The 20912-nt window shown below is 36.8% G+C and overlaps 1 protein-coding gene across 2 annotated transcripts in view; it reads right to left on the bottom strand.

Moving 5' to 3' along the window:
• LOC149789012 (uncharacterized) overlaps nucleotides 1-20185 on the bottom strand; it is a 49588-nt gene extending 29403 nt beyond the window's left edge. The window contains exons 1-4 of one of the 2 annotated variants that reach the window (XM_089975823.1): nucleotides 20065-20185; nucleotides 11123-11272; nucleotides 6223-6274; nucleotides 5446-5667 (exon numbers count right to left, since the gene is read on the bottom strand). In XM_089975823.1, coding sequence (XP_089831949.1) covers nucleotides 5446-5667; nucleotides 6223-6247 — 247 coding nt within the window. In that variant the 5' untranslated portion in view covers nucleotides 6248-6274; nucleotides 11123-11272; nucleotides 20065-20185. The remainder of the gene's footprint in view (nucleotides 1-5445; nucleotides 5668-6222; nucleotides 6275-11122; nucleotides 11273-20064) is intronic. The other variant, XM_089975824.1, reaches the window with a different exon arrangement.
• Nucleotides 20186-20912: the final 727 nt, after the last annotated feature.

Here is a 20912-nt window from a genome sequence, read left to right as displayed (position 1 = left end):
TTACTGAATCCCCCAACCGGAAGTGGCTGCATCATGGCCCACCATACAAATTATTGGTAACGAGATGCATGAGGTAAATGATAGGGTCAGTGCGGTTATATCCGGATACGTTGGGGTTCTTAGCACGAGCGAATCTGTGACCTGACATGAATATCCCACCATGAAGTAAATGCTCGATAAACAGATGCTGGTCAATTCAATTCGAATTCTGTTTGGTCTTGGACAAAAATGCATCACAGCCCGGTGATGGAAAGTACTGCGAGGCATCGAGCTTGTTCAAGTGCATGGCGGTGTCACGGAATGCCTCAAACACGTCAGCGAGCAACAACACATCCGTTGTCATCGGCGGAAATACCTTCATAGGCCAATGATGAATAAAACGCTTCGATAGGTGCTTACTAATTTTCAGTAAATGTGTTCCAGTTGTTCATGTATTGTAAGGGATACACGCCTTTCCTAGTTATCAAATCCGTATTGGTTGGACAGTATCGACGAGAGATTTTTTGAAGTTCTCCGTCGTCATATTATTCACTGTATTCTCCAGGGACGAATTCATAAACTGTATCAAATCGATAAACTGCAATTGTCTCAGGAAAAGGTTATATATTGTTCCATGTTGTTGGCGATCACGCTTATCAGTGAGTCTAATGCCGTGGCTACTGTTTGTATTGTCATGTGGCCATCGTACCCACCCAGGTTATGAAAAGCCACGGAGATTTTGGCTTTCGTGGGATAAATTTTCAACTGCAGATTATACGCGTTGCGTGCAGCACCACTGTAAGTGCCAGTGATGAGACGGTGATCATAAACCATGACTTTAACTTTCATCGCAGAAAGGGCCTTGCTCTTTGTCAGTGGACGGTCCTGGCTCTTTCTCAAATCCAGCATTGAGTAGCGGCGAAGATCTCACGAATGTTATCACCCGTCATAACTGCTGCTGAGTAGAGTTGCTGACAAATCCATTTTTCCTTAACTTCTGTTGATCTTAGGAACACTTCTTCTGTGTCTTGAGCACACCTTGCACAATAAAGGCCTGGCGCCTCTGATTTACAACCACATCGCACCAATACAAAAAAACCTCGAACGGAATTGTTTCACCGACTTGCACTGTTTGATCCATATCAGGTGCATTTGTGTCTTTGTTAGCAAAGCTGGACGCATGCGCGTCTGCCATTGAAACATTCAGACATTCAAAAGCCACGTAGATGATATATGTGACTTTCTTCTTTCGTTGTACTGCAGTAAATTTGACAATGTTTTTACCGGGTTCGGTTTTCTACTCATACCACCGCAGTAAAAGTCATGACTGGTGAGCAGTTATTGGGTGTTAAATACATGCATTCATCGTTGGCAGATGAAGGTATTTCCGCCAATGACAACGGATGTGATGTTACTCGATGACGTGATTGAGGCATTCAGTGACACTGCCATGCACTTGTACAAGCTCGATGTCTCGCATTACTTTTCATCAGCGGGTTGTGACGTATTGCTGTCCAAAACCAAAATCGAACTAGAATTGCTTGCTGACATTGATATCGAATCACATATACGCTCGTGCCAACAACCCCAGTGTATCCGTATAAAACTTATGCATTCAAACTTTTTATGTTCGTGCTTACTGTGTCGGTTAAGTAGCCGTGCAAGATCCTTTATCCATACATGATGCGATACCAAGTATGTTTCTTTCATTTCACTCAGAAACAACAAACCAGTCAGAACATGTGTTGTCCATGGGGAGATAAGACACGCGGATAAAAGCCTTTGTCATATGTAAATGCATTAACAGTGATAACTGGGTTAAGTGTCTGAAGAATTTTCGGTATGGCTTTGGTAAGCATCACAGGAAACTCGGTATCAACAAAGTTGGCTTCTCTCAAACGTTGCCGATATTTTCGAGGCATATCTTGGTTATCATAAGCGGATCTTGCACACATAAAATTGCCCATTTAAAACATCGATCATCGAAGTTTTTCACGTTGATAACTGACTTTGGCGGGAAACAGTTTAGTGTTGCTGTGTAACTGGATCCGCGATGCAGGTGATACGGCGAGAGATAGACTTCGACCTGGACACATCTTTCGAGATCCCATCCCGATCCTAATTTGGTGTATTTCTCAAGCGTTTCGAGAATCTCTTCAATGCCTTTGTCAATTTCATCGTTGACGGCGCTGATGTCCTTGGGATTCAGGATTACGCGGGCACGACTGTGAATCCACGGTGTAGTAGTTTTATATCCATTTTTGTCACGACTGAGTGGCATAACCAGATGGGTACAAAGACCAATGTCTGCTTTGACCACAGCGAGACCAAAGTTTTATAACATCCCTATGAATCCAGGAATCATATTTGACAATAGTTGCCCAGTTTATCTGTCTGGTGTGTAGATGGGTGGAATAATGGCCACATGATTCTCCAACTCACCAGTACTTTTCTGAAATTTTAATTCGGGAACTTGCGATTGCTTTATTTTTTGTACGAACATAACTACTTAGTAGCGATAGCAGAGGCCATACGACGACGACAACTTTGCTCATACTAGCCTATTATCGCAAGGATGTCGGCTTTTCTTGCGCCTCAGGATATTCAGATATTGTGCTAACGCGCAAAATGTCTTAGTTGTTTACCATTATTTTGGGGGGTTTTTTGTTGTTGTGGCTGCTGCAGTGGAAGTGGTAACCGGCGGAGGTGGTGGTAATAGCTGTGGATTCAGCACAATTATTGGTCTCCATTATTTAAATATTTCTGCTTTTCTCAGACGACTAGGTATGTATGTGCCGTGTTGTCGTGCGAGCTGTTTTAACTGTGGCACTGTAGGCATGTTTATACAAAGGGACGGGAAAGATACTTTCTAACTGAGAAATTTTGTCGATTGTTTGTTTTGTTTCAGGAATTTTGTCAAGATCAGAAACTGGGATCTCTTCAATCTTGGTGATTATTTCATCTATTCTGCTTTATTGTTTTTTTGTTATGGTACCTTCTTGTGCTAAGACAGACAAACCTGTTAGTGTTTTTGATTTGTTGCTCCGTGCTTTTAGTGTACATGAGCATATCCACAACGCTGGAAAAGTTGGTTACGTTATTTGTTTTCGATGCCACATTTCTTGCATGGTCGTGCTCCTAAAACATCACGTAATATTTGTGTAAGTGTTCTGCAGTAGTGATATGATATGTTCTTCCACATGGTTCGTATTGTCCAGGTTAGAGAATTTTACATTCGTTGCATCCCTCTGCCATGGAACTTCTTATATACATACCCACAAACGTTTATCTAATTGGCGAAAACACCGATAAATTGTATGTTCTGTTTTGTTAGCATAACCCATGTCGTACTCACAATGGCCAACACGAAGCTGTAAATCAACCCTTCGCCTATCTCAGCGTATCCATAGCGAAATCTTTCTGCAGCGTTGCGTAAAACATCTTTCCGAAACATGTGCGCCTGAATAGGCGCAAATAAGTCATCATCGAATACGACAGCAACATCAATTTTGTCAGGCGACTGTCGATTGTACCCAATAGTTTTAATCTGTCTCCTTAATTTCGTCCACTGTTTGTGCTTGATGAGAGTATCTAATAATTTTGATATCTATTCTCGCTGTCTCTTTCCTGATTCGCGGTGTATTGCCATGCAAACCAAATTGAGATCGAATGTCATTCTTATACTTATGACCTCATAGCATTTGTTTAATTAGCTCTTGAACGTCTTCGTCACTGACCTCATCGAAAACGTCAATAGCTACAGACGCAGTGGGTGAGTTATTATGTTTAGTTTTGAGGGTGCACACTTTCACAGTTCACAGTTTTGTTTGCCTCAAAACTTCAACCAAGTTTGTTTAGTTCCATTCCAGAGGTCCCCCCCCCCCCCGATTCACAAACTTGTCCATGTGCTCTGAATGTGTTTAAGAGATTTCATACATCTTTGGTGCTTCTTTGATGAACTCGCATAATGTGTTCAAACTATACAACGATCTCAGCACATTCTTTAGGAAGATATATGGCACTCTTTGAAATTTCAAAAAATTTTGTCAGTATATTATATGAATCAATAGTTACGCCAGGACTCAACATTTGTATATAAGGAGTCACTGAAAATTTCTTCAATATGGGAATATTTCACAACTCAGCTATATATGTTCTTTCTGCAAGCACAAAATATTAATGCACACATACCATACTATAACACACTGCAAAGAAAATCAATATGCAGCTGTTACAAGTGCATTCTGTCATTTATTCACTGTCTCTGCTTACAGCATGCGTATATTGATCGCTACATGTTTGAGTACATCAGTCTCCGCATGAATTTTTTTGTCGTTTTTACAATCACTCTAGTACGAAACTGGAGCTATTTGTCCACTGGATCTCTTTGCCAGCATTTCCATTCGCACGAGACTCTATCCATAATCCACAGACAACACTCGCACAGAGGCTAAATGATCATGATTGGCAGAAACGAGGAAGAATTGAAAGGCCGTAATGTGGGCCATTGGGGAAAAACCGACAGCTTCGTACTGCTCGGAAAATAAGAAAATATGTTTGTCTTGCTTTGCTTTTTTGCAACTTAACCGCGGGCAAGGAAAAGTCTTTTTAACTTTAAAACCATACAATAATATGCACCACGTACAAGTTGCACTGCAGCGCCGACGTAAGTGCAATAAATTATATAGGTTCCACTCAACATTTTGCATTTTGCATAAGGTTTAATTTCTTATTAAAAAATTAAAAGAATTTCCCAATGTTTTTCTCCCGTATTATATTGGCCACCTAAAAAGACCTTTCATATCTAAGGTATTGTCAAAATAACGTTTAATTCTCCTTGTTATTGGTTTATGATTGATATGTGTAATTTGGATTAAAGACTATACAGCTTAGACTTACTTCAGATGTGTACCTATCAAAATACTGCTGTTTCGCTTGGTAATTTTAACTTCCTGGGCGTCAAGGCTAAATTGGAGGGGGGAAAACGAACCCATAATTCTTGTTACTTGTTAGATATTGTATGGTTCATTCAATGCACGTTCAGAAGCTGGTATTGTATGATGAGGCAAAAATAATTTTACCTATTTTAATAACTGCTTATTTGAATGTACTTTGGACTAGTTCAGGTTCACTTTTCTAACACATTAGAGCGGCGATTTTATCAGATATCTGATGTAGATAGTGCACAGTTCCCATGATTACCACATGTAAAGAACTTTCAGTCACAGTACATAAAAGCTGCTTGCAGACAATTTCACTTTATACTGGTCCTTCTCTCAGACGTGAATCATAACTGTAGAGCGCTACCATAAACTACTGTACATAACATGAACGTGGCGAACACAAATACTAATGTAAACTAAAGGTTTGTTTCTTAGCCACATGCATTCAGTAGCACGAGGTATTGGCTTGAATAACATATCTTCTTCTCTAAATCATGTTGTACGAATTACATGCATACATTACCTGACACATTGCATCGCCCCCATGGTACTGTGAAACTACATATCCCATCGTACAAGACAGATGTGTTGAAAACACAAATTTGACCATTGAAGGCTAATAATGGGCCACAGTATTGCGAGATCAAGCGATATTGGCTGCTGTCACACTGGTAATACTTTCTGCAGTCACATGGATCAATGTAGTTGCCCGAACAGTTTGCTCTGTATACAGGGTCGCAGGTACCTGCATTAGAAGTTTGGAGAGTTTGTATGGGTACAGGTCAGGCATATTTAGTCAATAAACACAAATATAATTCGATTCAAACTGTGTTTATATTACAACTATCCCGTGATAACACGATGTACTAAGAGAAAGACAGAGTGAGTGTGTGTTTATAGGAATATGAAAGCACGTGCCCACCGTAAAAACATTTCCGATGTGCTACCTTACTCGATGATTAATTATAGATATCATTATGTTCAAATACTGATACATATCCAAGATTCCACACCATGATTATTTTAAACTCTTTATTTCATTTTCTATATCTAGCTGATTTTCGCAGTAAAGGTTTACAAGATGTTGCTTGAAGTTTCTTTAACTGGTCACATATTGCACGCATACCCAATATATGTACAACGGGTACCAGCTACATAATGTTAAATTTACAGCTAATCATTTTCTTGTTTCTTGCTACATCTTCCCTCTTTAATATTTAAATATATGGCACAAATGCAATCAGTCTTCTCTCCATTACACACGTACATACAAATACACATACAGACATCATGTCCTTACCATAAAAGTAACGTACATCGGCCATTTTGCTATGCGTAAGAGTCAATCAAATCTATGAAAAAAAGGAAATTTAAGAAACATATAAGAACAATTTTGTTTAAGGGACAAAGAGACGCATTTGTGGCACAAAACATCGTACAATGTACCGGTTCGTGTTAATAATCACGTAATACAATTTGGCTAGGAGCAAAGGAAGCGCGGCAGGATGCTACGGCAGACTACAGGTATGTCTGGTCAACTTTGGTGTGCCCCATCGCTGTGGACATCATGGACTTAAGGGATGTATTTCGGCGATTATGATCAGAAACGTTTTCTACTTGAGGTTATTGTACAACCGCTTTCTGGGACTTAGGTTTTGATAGAATGATGTTGCTGTTGTTTTTCGTAAGTCGAATCAAGCCTTAGCATTATTAAAAAAGTGGCAAGATGACACACAGGGGAAGACCTCTAAACATTATATGTCACGAGAAGAAATCTCACCATTAACCAATTGAAATAAATTACGAAACATATCTATTTTATGCCTGAAGTATGAAATACAGACTTTTAGATAAAAAACGTAAATAATAATTTATCATGACTGAATTCCTGTTTGCTGTGACAAAACTGTTTTTGCAAATTAATACTAGTTTCAAGAGCATTGATTTGTTTCTATTTTAATACAACTAATAGCTCTTTCATTTAAATGGATATTGTGAAAATATAGCTTGCACCTAAAATGTTTTCTTATTCAACATAAAACTGAATCCAATTACTATTAGTTTAATCTTTGAAATATAGCCATAAAATAGAATAAAAATTGCATATACATGTATATCTGGGAGCGAGATAATTCAAAACTCGCTATCAAATATAGACATCAAGTGATTTCATTTTTCTATGGTGACTACCCAAGGCAGAAACAAATAGGAAGGAAATGTTACTCTATTAACACCCTGCAGCCCTTTCTTTGCTCCTGCCCTTAATGTGTTTTATGCTGAATTTTCTTTATTGATTTATCAATTCAATATTGGTCATAACATGGCAAAATACTTTTTATTTTGCATGAAAACTGCAAATTGTTTTGCAAACAGAAAATGCCAAGATTCTCTAGCATATGTAATAATGTATTTATGTGCCCTGCCCTTCACGAACTCTGCCCCACCCCCTCACTCTACTCCCTGCCATCTTTTAGAGTTTAGACAAAACTCTTTCCTGTCCAAGTAACATTACTAAATATTACTGGAAATAGCTTGAGATATTCAGCAGCGAAGATGATGTCAACTGTTCTGGTTCTGGTTTCACCAAACTGTCATTTTCCCCCTCAAATTGATAATTTACATGCTGTTGTTAGGATACACTGAAAAATATAGTTATTGTAACTAAATATAGATCGACATAAAAGATGTCATGATAATTCTATACGTAATTCGCCATCTACAACGATGGGATCACTTAAAGCACGAAAACCCAAAGGTATTTAGGAAAAATAACATGTCATTTATACCACCATGTTCAGATATTTTCCGCTGTTGTTTAGGACGGATGTTCTTAGGAAGACTCGGTGAGATTGAGAAACTCCAATTACAGGAAGCACGAATTGTTACTAAACTTGCCAAAAGTACCATAACACAAAAGTTGTATCGGAAAAATGATTGGTCAAAACTCTCTCTGTCTCTCTCTGTCTCTCTCGTGTTGGGCTAAGTGCTTTTATGTAGAGAAAGACTCAACCTAAATTGGAAATATGCAAAATGTTTTTTTGAAGCCTTGCTCGAAAATATATAATGTATTGCGAAGATCGAGCCTAAATTTGTCGTGCTGAAGAGTGTAGAGAGGGGGTAGACCTATAATAAACAAGCTGGAATATCAACAACGTGTATCCATTACATTGCAATTCACTGAAAACGTTTTTGTATGGTGGCAAATGTGCCAGCAATTCATAAGTTAGAAAAGAAAAGACTCTATCAGTCTTTGAATTAGAAATAACAGCATCTAGACATCTTAATTCCATTAAATATTATTTGTAAAATCTTCGATGGTAATCGAAGATGGCAAAAAGGAAAGCACTGCAATTTAAACCCTTATCTGATTTGTAAACACTAGCCATTATTATGAAGGCCAGCCAGTTAGATCAAAATGATCAAATCTATTTGCAGTCCAACATCAGCCTTGAAATATTTATATAATCGAGGCCGGGTCTCTTTTTGGTTTGTATACGTGTTCATGACATTCATATTTTTAAACCCTATCCTTAACCCAACATACATACATACATACATACATACACAGGTACGCACATACATCCATACATGCATGCATACATACATACACACACATACATACATACATACATACATACATGCATACACACATACATACATACATACATACATACATACATACATACATACATACACAGAGATACATACATACACACGTACGCACATACATCCATACATGCATGCATGCATACACACACACACACACACACACACACACACACACACACATACATACATACATACATACGTACATACTTCGTTCTCCAATAAAAACTAGTATAATTTCATAGTAGCAGCGCTACCATGGCAAACCACTGTGCTCCACATAAATTCGTGGTCAGTGAAGTTGAAGCCAACCAGCCGAAACATCAAATATGTTCACGCTTTTATTCCAGCAGAAATACTTATGTAGCCTTTTGTAATTTGAACCCTTTTGTGCTAATTGTTAGTCTTGACTTTGTTTTGTGTTCGCCTTTAAAAACGTCTCAGTTGGAGTCAAAAGCCATGAGGCTAGTAAGAAAATAGTTTTCCTCTGTTTGTTTTGCAGTGTTTGCTGTCCAGTTTATTGCATTTATCTTAATCAATCCCTGACGCACGTTAAACCTGAGATTTGTATTTTATATATATATATATATATATATATATATATATATATATATATATATATATATATATACAGGCTAACAAATTCATATGTGACCTGCATGAGTGCAATGCAGACTAATCTGATCGATGTGATGCTTTCTAATATGACTGATTCTAGAATATAAGCCCTCCAAACTGAGATGCATACATATCCAAATTCGTATCACTATGCATACAATTTTAGAACAATGACCAAAATTAATTACTATTGATATATTACTAGAACACTTCTATTCAGGTTAGAAGGATAGATTCTTGTTGCTAACTGGTCGTTAATGAGAATGTAAAAAAGCGACGCTTTCTGCGAGAAGCTCATAAGAGGTTTAAGACATCTGAAAACAAAAAAGAAACAAATGAAGCATACTAAATTGAACTCACTGCTTAAAGAAATGCGCTATCTTTGAAAAGGACGTATCCCATGATGCACTAAACATTGGCGTGTAACTACTTTTTATTTTCCTATACTGTACACATTGCATTATCCTAAGAATGGAACAAAGTATTTAAAGTGCAATCGTGTTTAATCATTCGATATGACTTAGTAGGTTTTACAACGAAATAGCGTAGCTCACTTTCTTTATCTTTCAACGATAGTCCAAACAAATGTGTAAAAGTTGTTATTAGATTAAAATGAACAATCAATTCAATAATAATAATAATAATAATAATAATAATGTCGATTTGCTGAAGAACCAAGGTGTCAAAATAAGTGTAACCAAGCCATATAGTTATATCTGAAGGGAAAGGAAATAGAAAGTCTCTTTACATCAAACGTTTCTTCTCAAATGGGGTTTTCTTCTTCGTGGTTTGGTAAAATGTTTAGACTCCATTGTGGTATATATTTATGTATTAGGTTTAACGACACGTCAGCACCACACTAGTTATATAGTTCAGATTAAAGGCTAACTTCAAATAATGAAAGATTTTTTTAATTTCAAAGACATTTTTCAGGCAAAACTTTCAAAAAAACGTAAATATATAGTCATGCAAAAAAGGGATAAAAGGTAAAGATGTTAAATTTATTTAAAAGGTGGAGAAAATAAATTTTAAAAAAAAATTAATAAATTCATAAAATATAGGTTCCAAATTTGATATATAATCCCCATTTCTTTAATCATCCAACATTTTCTCGGATGGTACAGCAAAAAGCTTTCTATAATATACCCAACTCTTGTTTTACATAGGACCTTCCACTGTAAAATGGACTACATAATTAAGCTCTGCCAGAAAACCGGCACAACGGCAATCTTGGACTCGGTTCTTGCACAATACTGAGTAGGGTCTATTCATGTTTAACTCTGTTTCAAAACAAAACAAAATCACTGAGAAATGAAATAACGACGCTAGGTATGTGATATTATTAGATCTGTAAATGCCGATGATGATGACAATGACAATCGCCAATAGAATGGAATTAAAAAGGAAAAGCTGATTAATGAAAGAATTAATATATGGGAATTGTATGCAGCCGCTGAAAATCCACTTACGACAGTCATCTGGCGTAAATCAATAATAATAATAATAATAATAATCATTATCATCACCATCGCCTTTCGACTTTCCACAAATGGCTCACTAACCCATCAGAACACGGTCTGGGGAATACCCGCGTATACACTGTAATCATACTGCTAATAACTGCGCATATTATGTTCTAAAATATCACAAAGAAATAGATACTTTGTGTTCTAAACGTAAGTAATATATAACATGATTTGGTACTGGCATATGTATATTGTATGTGACGTAACTTAGGAACTGCGCAAATTTCTTTTCTGAAGCATATGCCACACCTACTGTGTATGCTTTACCATCGACGTTTACATCTACACTATAAAAAACACTACATACATTTGTTTCTCACAATTATTATACATACACACAAAAACTTTCTTATTTTTATCAACGCCAATCTTAAAAAATCCTACGCCGTAAAATGATTGATGGCCAGATGTATCTTATTGTATACACTGTGTATGGAGAAAAGTACTTACGTGATAATCCTGTGTAATGTAGGCTTGCTACCTTTAAATCTCAATCACAGGAGACCTTTAAAGGAATGATCATTTAGGCCAGTAAACTGAGCGTCGATATTCTGAATGTCTACCTGGATAGTAGTTCCATGGAGTGAATCATATAATATTCTGAAATGTGATCCAGGTGAAAATGTACACGTTACTTGTAAAACTTAAACATTGAACTGAGGATCTAGAAGGGTCCTTGTCGTGTGTAAAACTAAATGCTAATCATTACCTCAGTTATGGTTTTTAAATGTCGTCTTTTTTATTTCCCATAAGGTCAGCCAAACAATAAAAGAGAAAGGATTTGGGCTTTCAGGATAAACTGTGACCTCTGTTATCATATCAGTATAATTTAATGAGTCTCCGGGCAGATAGTGCATTACTCGTATGATGGCTGACTTGGGTGGTGGGTTACAGCGGCATCTACCCACTCCTAAGGGCAAGGTCACCCTTAGGTCTTTCTACACGTCAGTGCCATAAGAATAATCCCGATACATTCCTTTTATAGGCTAGGAATGAAATTCTAATAATATTTTGATGTCAACATAATATTTTAGAACAAAAGATTTATTTTTCACTAGAAACGTGAGGTAAATTAGTCGAAAGGATATAATAGTCAAAACCACGCAGAACCAATGAGTACCTGTATGGTTGGCGGATATGTGGTCATGTCCAATGATACAAGGCATGTAATAACTCTAATAGTGCAAAAGTCACTCCAAGCCCTCGCAACAGTAAAATGCTATTGTACACAGAAAATACACAGTAGCAAGAAAAAGGGACACAAAGAAAGGCTTGATCTGATAACGATGATAGTAATGAAGAGCGAGAGGAGGAGCATATTCACACAAAATAACAACAGCAACAACAAAAGCAACAACAACAACAACAACTACTCATACTACTACTATTATTACTACCGTCCACAAAGGATAGATTGGTATCATTCCTTGGCAGGTTGGGTGGATTTGACAAGCAACCCTCACTTAAAAGCTCTTTTACAAAGTATATTATTATTTGTTGCTTTGATATGACCTGTTCTTATAACACATAACTAAATCAACATTGGTGGTTTAATGTGACCAGCCTTTATCGGACGTAATCGAATCAACATTGTCTGGTTGTTTGATGTGACCAGTAATTATAGATAGTAATCGAATCAACATTGTTTTGGTGGTTTGATGTGATCACTTTATACGACACAAGCAAGTCCAAATTTGTAAGCTGTCATTAATGCTATACATGACATTTCTAAATAGAAAACCAGTCGGTTTAAGAATTTAGCAAAGCGACTTGGTTCACGTGAACCTCGGGCTATTTATGGTGCCCTTGCTTAATCCATGTTGTGTGTGCTCAATCGGGTGGGGTGGGGAGGAGGGTTAGTGTGAAGAGTACGTTACTGAGTGGAATAGTCCTGATGATATATTGGTTATGGGTGCCACAACTCGCGGCCCGGATTTATTATAATTTTCTAACATGTCTGTTTATAATGGTGTCATTCTATATAAGAGCAAAACAATGCTCCAGTTTGAATTTCAGAAATATCCGTCAAATCATAAAAGAGGAAAGTAATTGTACCTTATACAGAGTAACTCATTAATGGGAAAAGCCTTGTCTTTGACTTTACATATCCTGTCTCACAATCTAATCCTTACCGCGATAAAATGAAACTAAATTGATTAAATTTTTATACGTGCAATAACATTACACAAACTTGTGAAAACCATTCGACCAAAACATTCAAAACATAATTTCAGTCTCTGATTATAATTGTAGACAAATACATTGTAGCACACGTAAATAAACCAATAGTAACGATGTTAGGAAATAGTGTAATGATGGGTTGATAAGCTATAGAGACACTCCTTTACACACATGCGCGCAAACATACAGTGAAATCAGTATGAACGTATGCCTATATATATGTTTGAATGTACCTTAAAGTATCGATAAAAAATAATGTTAGGAGAAATATAAGTGTTTTCTTCCATCGCGTTTTTCCCACGCGCCACAGCGCGGTGTAAATTATTTTGAAATCCTACCATTTTGAGATTCTGAGATAAATAGAACTGAAATCCATATGAAAAAGCACATATAGGCGCAGACAACTAATTACATTTCCATATAACGTAATGTTACTTGTTTGCAACAACACTACACTTTGTGATACGACGAACAGCCTGTTAATTATCTGTCCAAGAGTACGTAGGTGATCTCTGTCGAAGTCCCGCCCTGTGAGATCTTTCAGTTTACATTCGGAAGTACTAGTACCGAATGAATTCGTAAGGGACGGGCGATACAGGCGAATATCTTGATACAACAAGCTTCGGAAGGAGGAGGGATCGCTATTTCGCAGATCCTGCGGAATTTGTTTCGAGTTGGAGCTTGTGGGACGGGCAAAAGGCGAGGCTTGCCCGGAAAGCCGTACGCCCTGCACAAACTTGAGACGGACCTGACAGAGCCTGAAGAGCGGCAAAAATAGCTTTAGGTCCTTCTGAAGAAACAAAATATATATTTTTAGGCTTCAATCTTCATCCAATAAGTGGCCATTGGCGTTTTAGATACCGTATTGAATATCCCCATCATATAGGTTCTGTAGCTTGTAACATAATTAGTTGTTACCATCTGACTGCCGAATTCCCACACTTATAAACTGGTGCAATACCACACTTTTATCTCATGTAGGTATTGTTGATGCATGCAGGCATTATTTTATAACAGTTCCTGTTGGCTAAAGAGGAGGCAGCCACAGATTTGTGCACAATATATGTCACTTGTGTATTTTCTACCATATACGTATTAACGAATCCATGGGACATCCATTTAGGCTGCATTAGGAGATTAAATAGAATCTGATGTTGCAAGGTTCTTACTGTGATTAAATTCACAGGATCTACATTGGGAGAGTGTAGGCAGTAACTTTAGTTGCACGACATGTAATATTAATTCGGTCGGGTACATGTAGTAATTTCACAAGAAATCGACAACGGCCAAAGACATTCACAGCTTAAAATGTGATTACCAGACAAATATTTTCTGGCTTAAAAATACGCTAGTAACAATGAATCAAACGTTTGGCTTGTTGCGATAAAAACACAGTGTATTAAAGTATCTCTCACTAGAGAATGGCAACATAAATGATCACAGTTTCCTCGCCTTAACAACAACAATTAGTGCTTTTAAAGTCAGGGCCGTAGAGACCGATCACGGACCCTGGTGTAAGAATCACCTGGGCCTCTCATAGTTCTAGTTCAAACAAAAATTTCTTTTATAAAATTAACAATTTTTGTTCAGATATATCCCCGGTTGACCCCACCTTCCCCCGTCGGCCCTTCCTAAAGCAAAACTCCACACCTACTCAACAATGGCAAGAATATCACTGATTTTAAAAAAGCGACAGCCCTACTTCTACCATTCCATGCCATCTAAATTCAAAAATTGTAATTAACTTTCTTTACAAAGCAAACATTTAATTAAATATAACTGATCATTCAATTTTTTTTTATAATTTTTTTTTTTTGGGGGGGTGGGGGTGGGGGGTGGGATAATTCTTATTATGACTAAAATCACCCAGACACACACAGCCCTCTCATCCGGCTAGACAGGTAAACTAAAATATGATCCCTCCTTTGTTTGACTAAGCCTTTGTGGATTAATGATTCATGCAACCGCTTAATCCTTGTACGTTATGCATCCTATTTAAACAAAGCTGTCATCTTTTGCTCAAACGAAACAGATAAAAAAAAAAAAGTTACCCGCCGTACTCATTAAGTCTTTCTTGGACGTTATGTCCTTCTGCGCAGGTCGTGACAGTCAATCCGAAATGCAAATATATTTCAGAGCGTCGCATTTGTCACGTTTTCCTGTATTTTTTTACACTTTATTTTAAGATCCGGATCTGTTACGCACCTGTAAGTCGCTACTTTAATCGTGCTCAGTTTAAAAGTCGTTATTGTTCTATACTAAGGTCATGGGAGTGTAACAAATGCTTCTTTCTTAACTTCCTCTTCACGACGGGAAATTTCATCTTACACTTTGTCACCATCAAACCAAGCAGTAACTTGACCTGTTAATATTTCAGGTAAACAGACCAATAGGAGAGTCGAGGTGGTGTTGACGCCTACACGTAAATCTACTTGATTAAGGAAACGGTCTACTTACAAAAACAGGCACTGTCACACCCAATACATACAGGATGGGGTGGTTTAGATGTGAGAATTTCCTTAGACTTTATTAATCATGTCTGGCAGATATTCTCATGGGGATTCGGAATAATTGCATTTAGACACTGTGTTTTAACCATAACATATTCTTCAGGACCGGATTACCTATAAAACACACTAAGTACGTGCTTAAAGCACCAGCACAACAGGGTCACCAGTAAAATTTCATATAAATTGTTGATGATAAAAGTGCATAAATTACATATGACCTTTTCGATCTGCATCTACGTGTAGTTTGATTTGGAATGATGGCAACACTGGTATTTTCTCACATTTTTAGCTTTCAATATTGTTCTTTTGAGTTTCAGAGTTTGTAGAAAGCCTTAATCCGGCGTTGGTGTTCATATTTATACTCTGCCATATGTATGTATGTATGTATGTGTGTATTAATGTGTGTGTTTGTGTGTGTGTATGCGTGTGCGCGCGCATATATATATATATATATATATATATATATATATATATATATATGTGGATGTATGTATGTATGTGTGTGTGTACGCGTGTGGGCATACGTGTGTGTGCGTGCGCGTGCGCGCGCATATAACTGACTTACAGATGGTTGGATGGATGGATGAAACAAATCTTCATAACTTTTGAACTATAGAAGAAACATGTCAGTATACAGACAGATAGATATTCAATCACCTGTTCATGCACCTATTAATTGAATAACCAACAGATGCTAATTCTGATAATTTCCACCCGAAAATATTATATTTAGGGAGAAGGACAATTATTTAATAATTTATATTTCAGTGTTTTTTTATTTCCTGTAAATGCATGGTTTTAGAATGGAGGGTGTTTGCAAGTTTACAGGAAAAATAAATAAGAAACCAAGCCTTTGTGTGTGACGGACATCGTCATTTGAGTACGGTCACAGACGGTATGGGCAACATGCCGACAAGGATTACACATCACTGAAAGGAGATATCAAGAAAAGTTAATCTTCCCTGATTCAGTTATACATACACGTGCTGTGTTGTCGTCACTGATGAATGAGACAAAGGATCACACAGAGATGTCAATCAGAAAGCAATATGCACTGTTATAACACAAGTTTATATTAAGATAAAACAATCAAGAGCGATAAAATATACATTCCGGATATAATACACATCCCGGATAAAATATACATCCCGGATATAATACACATCCCGGATAAAATATACATCCCGAATCAGTACTATATACTTAAAACAGCCATCTGATATAATATTGAACATTATCTACTCAAACAAAAACCAACATTGAAAGTGTGATGTTTATATGCTAGTGCAAGACAATTTCGGTGTGTTAGGTTATGGGAGTGAACTTTCTTGCTTGTAGAAGGGACATGTTTTGTGTACTTTGTCATCGTAGCTAAAATATAAATATCAACCTAAAATAAAATCAATATTTAAAGTGACAATGTGTAAAAGAAATTGATACAAAAAGAGTTTTCATTTATTGGCTCATATTCGATAGCATGACTAACTTGATTAAAACTTTGGTGTAACAGACTCTTTCACTGACTGATTGACTAATAGATTTTTGCTTCATTTTGGTCCATTACAACTCAACCACGCTACAATTCATTGAAAAGATAACGTGTTACAACGACGCACCTTCGAAACGGACACTAAGGGAATAGATGAACTGGTAGAAAAGATACCTAGCTTATTAACAGCCCCACCCCAACCCATCTCCATATGGCTCAATCTCCTGAGCAAGAAAACAATTTATATAGGCCAAAGCCGAAATAACCAAGCTCCACTGATTACTATAGCACAGCATCTAAAATCAGAGTACTGTATGATGACACTTACCCAAATGAATTAGTGGTTATTGTTTAATGCATACTAAAAGATCAAGAAAATTAGCTTGCAAATATTTCAGTTGTAACTATTTGAATTAATATATACTACTAGTATATATTGGCCGTCAAACAGCTGATGCACATTAGGCCCAAATCTCCAACAAGTTGGTTGTAAGAATTACATCACGTAATGTTTACACCTTTGTAGCGGTGGTATTTTCGGCGGTCAATTTATATCCGTACGTATTAGTGTTTGAATGACTTAAGGCCATAAGTTAATTATCCTGTATCAGCAATGACTCCCGTCCCTTCCTTGATAAGCCTTTAACATTCCCGTCTTCGTTTACAATTGTCGTGGAAAAAAAAGAAAATATGCTGTACACTTGGTTTGGTTTGACGATATGCACTATCCATATCCATACCAGGAATGTTGTTTGGTTATCTGTACACTTTGATCATCTTGATGCTTGCATTCAACATACATAGAATAGAGAATAACTCGTTCAAAGCGCCTTCATGATATCGCAATTCAGAGAAAAGGTAGTTGCTGGACTCAAAGTACTAATTCAGTTCCCCTCGTAAACCTTTGCAAACACAATGACATGAACAATTCAATAACTTTAAATATCTGAGTCCTCGTGATCAGTGTTATATTTATCAGTATAGACACATCCTTGATGACAGCTTATACGCGGCATTTTCTGAATCTACATGTATTTGAAACGTGTGCTTTCGACGCGGCACCAAAGAGCCACGTGCTGCTTGCGGTAATGAGTCTTTGAAACTGAGATCTATAAAGGGACTGAAATTCTGTCAATAAAACAATGTCTCTGTCTTTTTCAGTTACAACTAGGATAAGCTCTCAAAAGATTATTCTCCTTAAAATTTTATTTTCACTATCAACCAAACCTGGCCAGCCAAATCCATATATACTGTATTTTATATTCACCCATTTCTAGACTGGTTCCTATTTTTCCATATCATTAGTACCGTCAGTCCTGCAAAACACGTTGTCAACATTATCCCTAGCTAAACACTCAGGTACTTGCCAAATCTAGAAGACAATGCCATAATAGCAGAGGTGACAAGAAGCTACACATTATGCAAGATGGCAGACAATTCTGTGAATGACATTTTCGACAACGTGACGGTTGTTAAAGTGTGACCGGTACTGAAGTATATTGTACCAACTTTGTAGAACTCTGTTTTTAAAAGACTAGATGGTGAACAGAACTGTTTGCTTATATTTGTTTCCGCTGTTGCATGCAACTGCCATTAATCTTGTTCATACGCTTCCTAGGGCTCACAGAAACTTGAGGGTCAAAATATGGGCAGTATCTTCAATCCGTTCCGTTAGCAACCAGTGCAGTATAATAAAAATCACCAGTTTATTAGAATTTTTTATGTCACTGTGGAAGTTTTAAATACGTTTTTTTTTCATTATTTGTTTACATACTAAGTCAGTTTACTGCCTTATAATCTTCATGTATGCACCAAAACGTTACTATCAGTAAAAAAATCTGATTTTGATATCAAAACAGAAGAAAAGAAATATATTTAGTATCCCAATCCTAAAGAAAACAAAGAAGTAGGGAATAGAAATAAAGCAATATTTCAGCCTCAATAATAGATTGGACAAAACTGGTACATTTACAGTTACATGTCAGTATCAAAGTAGAACTTTTACCGCGGATGATGGGGATGGGATTATATGCTATTTTGTTAATAAGTAGTTATGCTCCCATAATCAAACAGGTATTGGGATCTGTATTGCACTATTTCGCTAAGTCATACAATAGAAGAGTATCATGTTACATGCTGAACTGTGCAAAGACAGCTTTAATGAGTTTGTTATGCTCATATATCATGCTTTAAATATAGAGATGTTCTCATAATGTTCGTTATTGCTATTTAGTCCTTTAGAAAATGTTATAAATTTTGGGCCTACGAAAATCTTCTTGATTTCTGATTTTATGTGGTATCACAACCACTTCATTCATTCTCTCTCTGTCTGTCTGTCTCTCTCTGTCTGTCTGTCTCTCTCTGTCTCTCTCACACACACACACACACACACACACACACATATATATATATATATATATACATACATATATATATATATATATATATATATATATATATATATATATATATATATATATATATATATATATATATATATATATATATAATTTCCTCGAAATTAACCGCTCCGGTAGCCTAGTTGTTACAGCGTCCGCCTCGGATGCGGGAGGTCGTTGGTTAGGTCCCCGACCGAGTTATACCAAAGACTTACAAAAATGGTACTAACAGCTGCCTCGCTTGGCGATCAGCATTAAGAGGTTCGTGTATATTTGTTTTAGGTTATTTTTGGCATTTATTTAAATATAGTCATAACAAAGACTTATTAAAATGGTACTAACAGCTACCTCGTTTGGCGCTCAGCATTAAAAGGTTAGGGTTAGGACTGGTCGGCCTGGTGTCAGGATAATGTGACTGGGTGGGGCATCATGATACATGTCTGCGGAATGATGCCCAAGTGATAGGCATCACTATAAGCTGCCACAATGCAGACATCGTGGCGATATGACTGAAAAATTGTTAAAGCTACGTTAACAATCCAAAATCACATCACATCACACATCCTCGAAATTATATAGCCAGTAATTTGTTAAAAGTGCCGTTAAGTCAACAATGAAAAAACAAAACAATGATCATTAGTAACAATGATCTAGCAATGTACTTAGATCATCCTTGCAACGCTAATTCTCTGAATTGGTCCATTAGTCTCCCTATGCCGCTCCCTCAAAATTATGTACCAATATAAAAGCAAGGCATGTAAAGAGAGAGACAGATAAAGAGACAGAGACAGAGAGAGGCAGTTATATGCTTACATCATCTCATCAGTCATCGGATCTGCTCATACGAAAATGTTGTGTGTCTGCTGTAAACCCAGTATCTTCCTTGTTTTCATACATTGATGATTAAACATAACTATGTCACATGATCTAACCTGGGTCGTTGACAATACAAGAATGTCTTGAATTACCTCATATCAAGAATACGTTAAACTGCCTGTATATAATTATGCTACGCATGATTTATTTAGTATGGGTAAACGAGTCGTGTTTTGGGTGTTATTCGTCGTATGACTTAAAATACATGTCAACATAACCTTTCTTCCCGAAATTCACGTATATGAAACAGGTATTCCGTTGTTCCAAAATTAACGTATACTTAACAGGTATTCCGTTGTTCCGAAATCCACTTATATGGAACAGGTATTCCGTTGTGCCGCAATCAAAGTATATGGAACAGGTATTCTTTTGTTACTACGCTTAATCCACGAAGTAGGAAAGCTGCAGAGTATGTGAAATTAGTTGGGTGGGTGTAATTGTGCATCCAATCGATGGAAGACGTGAGATAACATTAACACTGCATCAGTAAAAGTCATTTTTTCTCAGTAAACGGCGTATTATTAAAACAGCAAACGCCAGTTGTTGTTTATTTTTTGCAAGTTCTGAACTAATGAAATAGTAAAAGTCAGTAAGTTGTTGCAGGATAAAAACATACGAAGTTTGTTTTTCTAATGTAAATTTGTTGTACCATGAAAGAACATTTGTTTAATGTCAACTTACCGTACGATAAAAGGAAATACGAACTTATTTTTTTGAAATTTAAGTTACATTGGTAAGGCTTGCGCTTTAACAGCTTACTTTATAAATCTGTGTCTTTCAATCTT

The sequence above is a fragment of the Sinohyriopsis cumingii genome, chromosome 11 (assembly GCF_028554795.1).
Source record: "Sinohyriopsis cumingii isolate HCF-2022 chromosome 11, ASM2855479v2, whole genome shotgun sequence".
Taxonomy (NCBI): domain Eukaryota; kingdom Metazoa; phylum Mollusca; class Bivalvia; order Unionida; family Unionidae; genus Sinohyriopsis; species Sinohyriopsis cumingii.
Note: the sequence above shows the minus strand (reverse complement) of the source record. Positions and strands in the feature narration are given on the sequence as shown.